The sequence below is a fragment of the Leptonychotes weddellii genome, chromosome 11 (genome assembly GCF_054177405.1).
Source record: "Leptonychotes weddellii isolate Sample4059 chromosome 11, ASM5417740v2, whole genome shotgun sequence".
Taxonomy (NCBI): domain Eukaryota; kingdom Metazoa; phylum Chordata; class Mammalia; order Carnivora; family Phocidae; genus Leptonychotes; species Leptonychotes weddellii.
Window position 1 is genome coordinate 57,090,748 of NC_138379.1, and position 13,226 is coordinate 57,103,973.

A 13,226-nucleotide genomic window follows, 5' to 3' on the forward strand; every position below is an offset into this window, starting at 1 on the left:
CCTAGAAGTCAGGATTTCTAAGTCCACTTGTCTGGCTCACAAGTCTATATAGACTATATATAGACTATATATAGACTTGTGAGCTCTCGCTTTCTCATATATATATATATATATTATGCTTTATGTTAGTACTCAAGAAGTCCTTCACCAATTAAAGCAGCAGCTGGGGGGAACAGTGTGCCTAAGGTGTTACAGGCCAGGTAGTTTTTGGGCTAATAGTTCCAGTATCCAAAAGAAATGTGTGAAAAGAAGGGATAAAAGAGAAAGGACAGTCCTTGAAGCTAGGGACCAACTCATCTCCATATCATGCAAAATTCATCAGACATCCAACACTGTCATATATAACACGGGCACTTCATAAATGCTCTTGAGAGTAGTCTGTTGATTCGGATACACAGCTCTACTGCATGACACTAAACAAGGTACTTTATCTCTCTGAGCTTCATTTGCCGCATCTGTAAAATGGGAATAACCATCCTCTCTTGCAGGGTTCTGTACGCCAATTAGATGAAATGCTGCATGTGAAATGCTTAGCCACATCTTGGCACCCGGTGCTCAACAAATGTTAGCTATTCTTACTAGAACCTCCAGTTACCCCAATCTTTTAAAAATCACTGGACTTGAATAAGCACTCGAACTGGGATTCTTCAATTCAAGGAAACCTAGTGTTTTAGTAACCAAAACTCATGCACGATTTTAAAAGTTCCAGTCAATTTAAGATGAGCTTCTCCTGGTCACTTTGGAAAGGTTATTGTCATCTGTTAACCCCCGCTTTAGGGGCTTCAGTGCACAACAGCACGCAGTGAGGCCCCAGAAAAGCACATGAGCATTTTTAAGCTTAGATGGGCGGGGCAGGGGGGGCATGAACAGTGGGGCAACCTTTATTCTCACTTGGTGAATCTGATGAAATGTCTTCTAGACTTTTGGAAGGCATTTTCCTAGCAGCACTCCTTTCCAAAGTTTTCAAGACAGGACTGGGTTCTTCTTCTGAACCTGTTACGAGACACAATTGATGAACACTGCACAATACAAAAAAGATCCAAAAATCCTAACTCTTAACCAATGGACATTGGTATCGTAGGTTGAGAGGTGGCATTATGTCAGAAGCCTCTATAGTTTTATTTACTCCATGAAGCACTTCTCAGAAAAAAGTAAAAATTCTCCACTCTTCGTATGTCCTTTAAAAACCATTTTCCTGGTCAAGAAACATTTGCAAGCATAAATCATAAAGGAACAAGATAACCACATAAATAGAAAAGTAATCTTTTAGTCGTCTACACCTCTATTTTAGGCACATGATTTGTTCTGTGCCAGACTTTGAATCTTTCCACTTCACTTCTAGCTTTTGAAGACAACCACAAAGTGGTTTTAGGAGCATAAAAACAATTAGCTGAAAACCATAGAAGGCAGGATTCAGATGTTTAACATCTGTGTATAATCAGGTACACAGATGGGCGAATTCTCCAGATCAACGGACTGTAGGCTTTTGGGTATTCATGAGCTAGTAAAATTTCCAACAAAATGTTGGGAAATGACATGAGGTAGTCAACTTTTTATTTTATTAAGTCATTTTAAAGTGTGTGTGTGGGGGGGCTCTATCATGTACTAATAACTTTACTTATTTTTTTAAAAAGGCATGTTAGGAAAAAAAAGTTCGTGTTAGGACCAAAAGAAAAGAAAAAAGAAAAAGGGCATAACCTCAAAATAAGAACAGTCCTTTAAATTAAATACATCTAACGGTACAAAAAAATATCTCTAGATGGTTCTTAACTTTTTTATTTGGACAGTGAAAACTCCATCATGGGTGGATTAGCTCTGGTCTGAATATGGTCATTCATCACTGTTGTTTTATTAGTGCCTAGAACAGTGACTGGCAATAGGCACTTCAAAAATGTTTGCTAGGGGCACCTGGCTGGCTCAGCTGGTACAGAACATGACTCTTGATCTCAGGGTCATGAGTTCAAGCCCCACATTGGGCAGGGAGCCTACTTAAAAAAAAAAAAAAAGTTTGCTAAATCAATGAATGATTCCATTAATGAGTCAATGAATTTGGGAACCACTTCTCTACACAATACTTTCCTGAAATGCATCCCAGTTCTCCCCAATGTTAATAGGCCTTTTAGAGCAAATGGATTCTAAGATGAATTACATTTGGGATACTCTGTTCAAATTTAAAGGTTTCTTACTACAGATCTTCTTGGAGACTTTAATATGCTAAAAATGTGCATAAATTCCCAGCATTTCCAAAAGTATTTGACCATGGAGACTTTTTTTTTTTTTAATTTTTAAGGACTATACTGAGGTATTGGTTGATTAGGAGCTCAGCCACAAGTCAAACATGTTAGGTTGCTCACCAAAATTGTGGTGCCATTGTAGGCAGGTTCCTCCCCTCTCCAGCCCACCCACACCCGCTTGTTTAAAAATAAAAATTTAGGTTAGGGTATATAAAACTACAACTGTACCATTTTATACCTCGTGTTGTCTTCTAACTTTTAAATATCTTCTCTGTGCTCTGCTTGGGTGGTTATTTAACACTGATGATTTCATTTTTAGATAGGTTTTTTGCTGTTTAATCAGTTATGCTGATACACCATAAACAAAGCTATGTACCTTAGGGGCAACAGTCTCCAGAGTGAGTACAAATTTACAAGCTCTCCTATGGGTCAGTCTACCCTCCTCACTCACGGGTAGTTTAGTAAAAGTCTCCTTCAGCAAGTTGAACATGCTGACATATACTCTTGCATATGTCTGGTTTCAGAGACTGGTATTCCACTTTCCTTTTCTTACCAGCAACCTTTGTAGCAGGGGCTTCAACTTGATTAATAGGATTTAAAGGTGATTCGTTTGCTCCGTTTTCAAGAAGAGTCCCTACCGTTACTTGCAAAGGAGACCAAACCTCACGAGTCATCCACCCAGGAAAGCTTATTCATTCTCATCAATACTGAGGGGAGCTAGAAAATGACAAATTTTCTAAACTGCTAGGAGGGCGACCGACACCAGCTGTCGTGCAACTGTGGTTAAAACGTTCCAGCCAGAGAGCATCCCTTATCATTTCATCGCTATAATCGGGTAATTGTGCATTCCTATTTGCTTCTGGGATTCTCTGCTAAAATGCCCATGTTGATCACCATAGCAAACTGAGACAAGGCCTGTAGTTTCCAGCCTGGCCGAAACCAGTACCCCCAAGCCCACTTAGATGAATGTGGTAATCAATTAAGATCTTCATTCACTTAGCCAAGGCAGGAGCCAAAGAAATGCAACAGGCCAGGCAAGGCCCTCAGGTGGAATCAGGTGAAGTCATCTGACCAAAGTCAGACTCTAGAGAAGGGGGAGATTCTGCAGATAATTGAAAACAAGAGGAAAAGAGTGCCAACAAAACACCACAGCACAAGGTATCTGAGGGAAAGAAAGTTCCAGCCTTGCCCTCTGTTCCTGGTATTTAGCCACTACTGTGGTACGATATTCATCCTAAAAGGGAAATTTGTGCCCATTTGTGTGTGGCATTTTCTTGCCACAAATCTTACTAGAGACTTCTGTGTGGATTGCCAATTTAAGAAAGAAATTATTTCCAGGAGGAAAACTAGCTTGAATGTTTCAGAAGTACTTTCTAAACCCAAAAAGTTCTTTAAAAAATACTTTTAAAACCTAAAAATTCTATTGTTAATGAGAATAAAGTCAGATTCTGAAACACTGCCTCGTGGGTAGAACTGTGATAAGAATTTACCACCATTTCCATGTGTCATATTAATCCCAATTTTAAAAGCCCTATCATCCTTTACATCAGCATTCCCTAAATCAACTCATTAAACCAACGGGTTAAAAAATTCAGAATGCTCACTGGAGGTTTTTCTCCAGCTTTCTGCATTGGAACTCTTGTCGCCACCTGAAAAATCAGAGTCAGAGAAATCTTTTTCTTCTTTTTTCTCTATTCTCTTACATGGTGATGCCAGAATCAATTCGACGTCACTTGTTTCTGTAGCATTTTCTGTGTTTGTCAGGAGAGGAATGGGTTGCCTATTTCTGGACATACTAATTGCTTTAGGAGCCTCTTCCAAGCCAGGCTCCTGAGAAGCCCCTTCTTGAACCCCTTCAACCTCACTTTCACTATCCCTGTCTTCTGCAGGGTTTATAGTTTCAGTGATCCCTATTTTATGTTCCACATAGAACTGCAGGGTTCCAGGGATCTCAAGCCCACTTTCAGAACCACAAAGATCTACTGATAAATCAGTCACAGCTTTGTCACCTCCCAACACTTCATCACACTGGTTGACTTGCGATTTGAAAACATTACTCATAAGCTTCATTTCAGAGGCCTCTGAGGCTGTCCAGTCAAAATGGGGTACTGTCCTCAAGAAACTGGCCTGCTTTGACTGGGAAGGCTCCTTCTCAGGCTTTTCTTCCTTCACTGACACCTGGAGCTGGTAAGAAGGAGCTTCAGGTGCTTCTCTAAAAAGTTTCTCAAAACTAATATCAAAAGTACTCTCAGTGATTAATGGAGTCTCAGACTTTTTTACTGTTTCTTTGATTTCCTCAGATTGGAATTCAGAAGCAGCTTGCCTGGACACCTCAGCCCTACCTGTTAACTTTGATGGAGAAAGAGTCCCTGGATCGCTTTCATATTTTGAGGAGGGGGTTTCGATTACTTCCTTCAGTAGTTTTTCTAAGCCAGCACTGAATTCTAGGAACTCTGATTTAGGTTGAGTAACTGTTTCCCTCACAATTTCTGCCATTTCCTGAGGTAACTCTTTGCCACGCTGACTAACAGTGGAACCACATGAGCGACAAGTTTGTTCTGATGGAGGTATTCGGGCAGCTAAATAAGATCCAACGTTATGAGTTTTATCAGGGACTACTTTGAAGGAATAGAAATCATTTCTGTCTGGCACTGTAATGTCCATTGTAGCCCATGGTGTAGAATTTTGGGGGCTACCTGCTACCTGTACTCCTTCAGGAAATTCTGCTTGTACTTCTCCAGGAACTACTTCCCTCCCAACTGGATAACAAGCTTCTCTCAGTAGCTTTTGTAATATAGCATTTACATCATTCGAGGCAGTTTTAGGAGGAAGAATGACTTTTTCTACAGTCTCTGAAATTTCCCTTCGCAAAGGTAATGCCTTATCCTGGGGAGCAAGATGAGCATCCCTGGAAGAAGGCATCTCTTGGGGAGAGTTGACCACATCCCCAAAATAATCTTTTCTGTAAAGATGGGAAGGTTGACCCGATGGGTGAGAACCTTCTGCGGCCACCTGACGTAAGTCCTCCATGCTTAGTTGGCACTCACCACTTTCAGTTTTCTGGGGGAGAGCTGTATTTACCAAAGTTTCGTTCCCCTTTGGAAAAGGAGCTATTATCTCTTTCTGATAGGCTGATGTGCTGCGACTCCATTCTATCCCTTTTTCATAAACTCTACCCTCTTCAGGTTCAGAGTTGATCCTAGTGGTAACAGGTTCCAACACAATTGGCAAGGGACAGGGTGAAGTTACAGGTGCTTCCTTTAGGAGTTTGTCTAGACTAGCAGTCAAAGTGTTCGGCTTAACCTTTGGAGGAGCTACTGTTTTGTCTACATGCTCATTAATGGTCTCCTTATGTCCTTTGTCATCTTCTTCAGTCTCAGCAAAATCTGTATCTTGAGGCCATCTCTTATTTCCAGAAATATCTGGTTCAGACATTTGTTTTTCATGAACTTTTCCACCCGAAGGAGGCATGGCTAGTGATGAAGCTTCTGAAAGTAGCTTCTGTAAGCTGTCATTAAAAGTGTCTTTGTAGTCTTTAGACAAAACACTTGTTTTAACTATGGATTCTTGAATCTCTTGGTCTGAGTAATCCTTTTCTTCCTCGAACACTGGCGTAACAAACCATTTCGTATTCTTTTCCACATTTTCCTTTGATGACTCATTTCCTGGCAAATGATGAGTAGACTTTCTGGATGGTCCCAATGGAAACGTGGTTCCATCTGATAACACCTGGCATGTGCACTTTGAATTTAATTTCTCTATTTTCTCTCTTACCAGAATTTTTTTTTTACCTGGAAGCATCCCTATTTCATGGGTATTCTTTCCTGATGGTTTAATGTCACTGAATTCTTTGTGTTTCTGGCTATTAAAAGGCACCAAATATTTTTGGCTTATCGTGTTAGTATTCTTCTCAACATTTTCTTGACTGTTTGGATTGGCTCCTAAGTCCCAAAACTTTCTCAAATTCTGAAATTGAGAGTGATTATAGACCTGTTCTGTATTGGATTCATCCATTCTTTCTTTTAGGGACTTAACTTTAAAGTTGGGATTTGATTCACTGATTAGAGATTTGTCTTTCTCCAAAGGAGTATGCGTTCCACTCCCAATATTTGAAGGATGTTGCCCAGCTGGTAAAGTAATATCCCTTTCATAATGCCAACTCTCTGCCACTGGCAATCTTTTTATAGGCTCATTTATCTTATTCTGAAAGGGAGACACTTCACCTGATTGGTCAACTGAAGGATAATTTTTGGATGGACCGGATATCTGGGGCCTGGTCTCTTTAGGTTTATTCGAGGAATAAAAACTGGAGAGATGGGCTGTGTGGCCATTCTCATCTAGGACCACTTGTTTGCTAGTGACTTGATTATATTCACACTGGCCTGTAGATAAACTGTCCATGGACTTCACAGGCTGATATGCTTTAGTCGAAGGTTGCCCTTGATTGCATGACAATGTGGGTTCTTTATGAGTTAACTTAGCAGCAGCTTTCTCACCTTCCCAGAAAGATATTCTTTCACTTACTCTTTTGTATTTCTCTCTTTGCACTTGGTTCTTGGGAACCTCACCAGCTTCTTTTAACTGGACCTCAGGCTTCTCCCAAGATTTGTTTTTGGTAGCCCCATGTAGTGACTCAATATTCTCTGGTTCTAAAGAAGCTTTCAGGATGTGTGGATCTCCTCCTTTGCTCTCTCTCTCTGCCTTCATGTTCTCTTTCAAACTTGTTTTTTTGACAAGTATTATAGAGTCAAAATTCACTTCTGAGTTTCCTCTATTTTTTTCATAAACATGAAGCTTAGGCTCTTCTTCATCTAAGCTGCCAACATCCTTAATGTTGCATGGAACTTGGTCTTCTGCATCAGGTCCTTTGAGAGCACTGTAGGAATTGTTACTGATTGGGGTAAGTACTCGATTTCCTTCTCCTCTGTTTTTTGAAACTTGGCTAGAGTCCATAGTTTTACTCCCTTGATTTGGGCCATAGATTTCACATGGTTGAAATATGGCTGGACCTTCCTTGCCTTGTTGGGACAAATTAATGGATTTGGGTTTGATATTCACATTATTATTTTGGCAAGTCCTAGAAGGCAGTGTATTTACCTTTCCCTGGAACGTTGAATCAGATTCCATAGGCATCAATTTAACTTTGGTGGGTAACAGAGCCTTTGAGCCATTTTCTTTTAGAATGGTGTCATCTCTCACCAAGGCAGTAGCAATCGGTGATTCTGTTTCTTCTTTCAGCTCTATTCCTTGGGGATGTTGGAGAGATGACTTATTGTCTTCTGAATGAGAACTTCGATTAAACCAGTCTAGGACTTTAGATATGGAATCGTCAGTTGTCTTCCTTATCTCAGTGGCAAATGGACCAGAGTGTGAGGACGTCCTAGCTTTTAGGGCCTTGAGAAGAGGGGGCTTACCTTGCTGACGGTCTCTAGAACTGTGATCTGGCACCTGAGATGGCTCAGGCTCAACACAAGACAGTCCATCTGCAACACAGAAATGCTTTTCTAAATAAGGAAAGAGAATGCTTAAAGAATTATCATTCAATCACTCACATTATCTTTTAAAGAGGCACTTTGTATTTATATTTTCCACACCACTAGCTGTTTCTATCAGCATTTTTCAGGATATTAATTAATTAATTATATCCTAATTAAGATATTCTACCAGAGTTGCTCTGACAGTAAAGGAAGGTAAATGTAGACGCCTGAGGTATGTGGTATAGACCCAGTTGAGAAATTCTTTTGACGTCTCTGATTTATTCTGAAAATTCATATGGGGGTGCCTGGTTGGCTTGGTCAGTAGAGCATGCAAGTCTTGATCTCAGGGTCATGAGTTCATACTCCACATAGGGTGTAAGCTTAATTAAAAAAAACTCACGTGGATTTTGTATTCTGATCCATGTTACACTTTTTTAAAAGATTTTATTTGAGAGAGAGAACGCACACGCATGTGCGCAATAATGGGAAGAGGGGCAGAGGGAAAGGGAGAGAGAATTCCAAGCAGACTCCCCACTGAGCATGGAGCCCAACATGGGACTGGATCTCATGAGCCTGAAATTATGACCTCAGTCAGCAGAAACCAAGAGTTGGATGCTTAACCGACTGAGGCACCCAGGTGCCTGTGATCCATGTTACTTTTAAATATTACTTTTCTTCTACTCTCAAATCTATGCATAAAACTTGACACCATAGGAAGATGTGCCATGTTGATTTTATGACTCCACCCATCCACTGGCATACTCCTAAACACTAGAGGTGGCTTATACCGAGTTTGAGGAACAAAGACCAAGGAGAATTTCAGGAGTTGGGAAAAAAACTTTCTGGAGCTCCCTCCAGAATATCAGAATGGTACAATGAGGATATTTGTATTCCTGGGCCTTCCTCTTGATAGATTAAACCAGAATCTTGGAAGAGGGGTCCAGGAATCTTTACTAACAGCTATCCCAGAGATTCTTCTGCATACTGGAGTTTGAGGACCATGATCTCAAGAGGCTCCTCTGTTATCCCCTGTTTCCCTTATACAGTTTGTGAGTTTCTAAGTAGTTTCTGTGAGCCAAATAAATGAAACAAGACTGATGAAGAATGTGATCTTCACCCGTTCCCTGATGTTGGTTGACCAATGGCTAAGATGCTAGAAAAGGTTATTTAAGCTCTAAGCTATCAAGAAAGCAGAGAGAATCCTTTCTGAGCCTTAATCAAAGGGCACATGGGACACTTAGATAAGGGAGTTAGGCACCCATCCCTTTAGTTAACACCCAGGTGTTTCAGCATTCCTCCCTCTTCCTTACAAATGCTAAGCCATGCAATGCATGTTGCTGAAAATTATGTCAGCTGAACTTTTATGAAGTCAGCTACATTTCAAATGCACTAGAGGACATATCAGTTAATAAAATTCTATCTTTAATTTTAATCATCAACTCTGGCTAAGTGTGAAAATAACAAAGTGTTATACAATAATGGGCACGTGGCAGATCTTGGTTTCCTTAACTACACATTGTACTATTGAATATATGTCAATAATTGTGAAGTTCTTTTGAGATATCTTAAAGAATTCTGTGTTCATTTGTTTAACAAAAGACAATGATGAAAAAATGCTTATAATATACTATTAGTAAAAAAAGAATTCTGGCAGTATAAACATAATTTAAGATTATATTCATGCTTGAAAATTATTGAAAGGCTCTACAATTAAATGTCAGCAATACTGTAGTTAGTGCTGGATGATGACATCACAGATGGTATTTGTTTTATTCTGTGTGCATTTCTTCTTTTCAAATGTTTTACAACAAAAGTGTATTTCCTTCGGGGCCCCTGGGTGGCCCAGTCGTTTGGCGTCTGCCTTTGGCTCAGGTCATGATCCTGGGGTCCTGGGATCAAGCCCCACATCGGGCTCCCTGCTCTGTGGGAAGCCTGCTTCTCCCTCTCCCACTCCCCCTGCTTGTGTTCCCTCTCTCGCTGTGTATCTCTCTGCCAAATAAATAAATAAAATCTTTTAAAAAAAAGTGTATTACTTTTAAAATAAGAACAGTTATTTTAAAGATTTGATGCCAGGCAGTGTTCCATCTTCTCTGTATTTTGCAGTGTAGTAATGAATGTGATATTGACTGTCCTGAAGGTCAGAGCTAAAGTCAAACCCTTATAATTCACATACTTTGCATTTACCATTTTTAGGGGCCTGGTTTTCTTTCTATGTTTCATTATTTACTTGTATATATTTTTGTGGTAAGCAGGGCATTAATAAGTAAGCAGAACTTTGTATATAAGCTCTAAAGCTAGGAGGCCTGTCAATCAAAATAGGTGTAGCTGGGGATGCCTGCTTGGCTCAGTCAGTTGAGCGTCTACCTTGGGCTCTTGTCATGATCCCTGGGGTCCTGGGATCAAGCCCCTTGTTGGGCTCCCTGCTCAGCAGGGAGTCTGCTTTTCCCTCTGCCCCTGCCCAGGCTCTCTCTCTAAGAGAAAAAAAAATCTAAAAAAAAAAAATATATATATATAGCTGATGATGTCTTCCTCCCAAATTTCATGGTCAGCTGGGACTTAAAAATCAGAAAGCACAGGGTTGCCTGGGTGGCTCAGATGGTTAAATTCCCACTCTTGATTTTTGCTCAGGTCATGATCTCAGGGTCATGGGATTGAGCCCCGTGTTGGGTTCAGTACTCAGTGGGAAGTCTGCTTGAGATTCTCTCTCTCTCTCCCTCTGCCCCCCAACTCATGTGCTTGCTCTCCCTCTCTAAAATAAATAAATCTTTAAAAATAAAAATCAGAAAGCACAAATAAGTAGTTAGTTTATAAAATTGTAAAGATAGTCTTTAGTCTGTGGGAAAGCAGGTACAGTTTGAAAAACAGGAAAGGTTTACCAAATTTTTTCTGTGGATGATAGTAAAGGATAGTAAAGGAAAATATTATTAAAGAATTTTTTCATCTTTTGAATAAACATTTAAATAAGCACCATCCAATTATTTGGCCATGTTTATCAAACTTTAGGAATTTTCTTTAATATGAGGGGTTTTTTCATTGAAGAAGCACCTGCTAATTTTTAATTTTAAAAAAATATTCCTGTTCAAATGATTAAAATGTCTGGGGCATAGGGGGATAATTGGAAGTGCTTTGCTCTTTAAGAAGTGGATTGATCTGAACAAGTGTAAAACTGTAGGGCTGAGCAAAAGTGACCCAGGGTTAACTTAATATTGACTAATAAGGAAGGAGGAGACCAAGTGCATCAGACGTGTGACTGCTGCCATTGTAAATTTTCCTGACTATAAAGAAATTACCATAGGGCTGGAGGAAGACTTAGAGAAGATGGGAGAGAATACACAGCATGATTTTTTCCATTGTTCCTGTTTTTTTAAAACATAAGAATTATGAAATAATCGTATGGGTATGGGAAAACAGTGTCTCATCCCTTGAGAGGTATAAGATCTCCAAGACAGGGCTAGTTAGCTAGGTAGCAGGGAAAAGCAGTATTCTCTTTGCCTCTCAGCTCACAACAGCTGAAGGAGAAAGTTCCATCAGCACTTTTAACATCTAAGAACAAATGGCTAAGAAAATGAAGGTTGGGGGCATCTGGCTGGCTCAGTCGGTTAAGCATCTGACTTTGGCTCAGGTCCTGATTTCAGGGTCCTGGGATCAAGCCCCGCATTGGACTCTCTGCTCAGCAGGGAGTCTGCTCGTCCCTTTCCCTCTGCCCCTCGCCCTACTCGTGCTCTGTCTCTCTCTCAAATTTAAAAAAAAAAAAAAAAATGAAGGTTCTTCTGAGATTAAAAAAATCTGGGGGGCCTGGCCAGCCAGCCAGTGGAGTGTGCAGCTCTGGATCTCGGGGTCGTGAATCCCAGCCTCACGTTAGGTGTAGAGATTACTTAAAAATAAAATCTTTTAAAAAAAATCAAAGTTTGATTAAATAGTAATTGATAAATATGCATTAGGTGAATAATATATTCTGTACAAAGGTATTAGCATATATTTAATTCTTACTCTATATACACACTTTGATTTAATTCAAAACACTGCAATTTGTTTGGTTAAATATTTGATAGTTAAATTTTTTAGAGAAAAGCATAATGGACCAGAAACTATCCTGGTTTTAGTTTTAGTTATCCCTTTAGTTATTGATGATTGAGGAAAACCTCCAAACCCATTAAGAGGCAGCATAATCATTCCCCAGTGGCACCTGCCTGAATTGTAGCTGGAGTGTCTAGGAGGCCAAATGGGGCTTCTATAGGACTGGCCTGGCCATTCCAAGCCCATTGGTTTGGTTTTTATAGTCTGGTAGTGACAACTCTCTTACCAGCAGGGCTTTTGGACAATTCTGATTCAAGCCTTGATAATTCTGATGGTTTAGCTTTGTGTTCATTGGTGGTGGATGAATTTTCAACAGACTCTGGTCTTGGAGTTAAAACTTCTAAGGGAGAATGGTGCCCATTCATTGGAAAAGAACCAGAAGTCATTGGCTGCTGTGTTCCATTTTTTGATGCACTTGGGCTTGAGGCTGACTGATGTAAAGGCAAAGGCTTCCTGTATTGGGAAGGCTTAGGGTCATTCCAAAACTCATCGACGTCCACATTATCTTCCGTTCCATTCCTTAACCTGTCAGATTCTAAAACACTAAATTCTCCTACTTCCCAGCCACGGCTTAGCCCAGGACTCTGCGGGAGCTCATCCTTCACTGCAGAGAATCTCACATGCTTCAATGACTCCAGGGAGTTTGAGGAGTCATCTTCTAAAGAATGCTCCTTCTCAGAAATTCTCTCATGGATGGTGAGGCCAGGGGACACAATTTTGCTTTTGGGTTCCAAGTTCTGATGAAAACGAACTGTTTCTGAGTCTGTGCTGCTGGAACTGGAGTTGCGTTTCAGGATCCCCCTGGGAGCCTGCCTCGTGCTCAGGGAGTCTGTCCTTTGTTGAGGAAAAGACTGGTTATCTTCTTGCTTTAACTCATGTGATTTGGGGAGAATTTTCCTGGCTTTGGGGATTGGAGCTTTGACCGGAGATCCATTCTCGGAGCCTGGAAATGTCTGCTTTGGTTTCTCTAAATTTTGGCTTGAAGTATCTGGGATAGATGAGTTTTCTTTTGACTCTGACAATTCACCTGTAAATTAAAACACATTAGGTGACATGTCAAATGGAGAATAGCTCTAATACTTAAAACACCTCACATAAACTTAATCTACATGTAGCAAAAGCAGTAAAATATTAAAGAAAATAAAGTATTATCGTAAGCGTAGACCTAATTAAAAAGCACTTAAAAATTCAGGCATGAACTTCATTGACCTGTACATTTAAGATTCCTGTGCCTTATATACATACTTTGTGGTATTTTTTATACTCAATAAAATAGTTTTTAGAAAAGATTTCTAAAATTCCTTAAGGAGGCTAAGGAAAAACACAGAAGCCACTTTAAAAATTTACATATGGAAACCAGAAAAAGGAACTCAATTTTCTTTTCTTTTTTTTTAAGATTTTATTTATTTTTTGAGAAAGAGAGAGAAAGGGCACGAGC

The 13,226-nt window shown here is 40.0% G+C and overlaps 1 protein-coding gene across 1 annotated transcript in view; it reads right to left on the reverse strand.

The window, feature by feature from the left end:
• Positions 1 to 13,226, reverse strand: part of SYTL2 (synaptotagmin like 2) — a 133,091-nt gene that overhangs the window by 23,081 nt on the left and 96,784 nt on the right. Inside the window, exons 12-14 of the mRNA XM_081798973.1 lie at positions 12,015 to 12,815; positions 3,839 to 7,717; positions 892 to 993 (exon numbers count right to left, since the gene is read on the reverse strand). Coding sequence (XP_081655099.1) covers positions 892 to 993; positions 3,839 to 7,717; positions 12,015 to 12,815 — 4,782 coding nt within the window. The remainder of the gene's footprint in view (positions 1 to 891; positions 994 to 3,838; positions 7,718 to 12,014; positions 12,816 to 13,226) is intronic.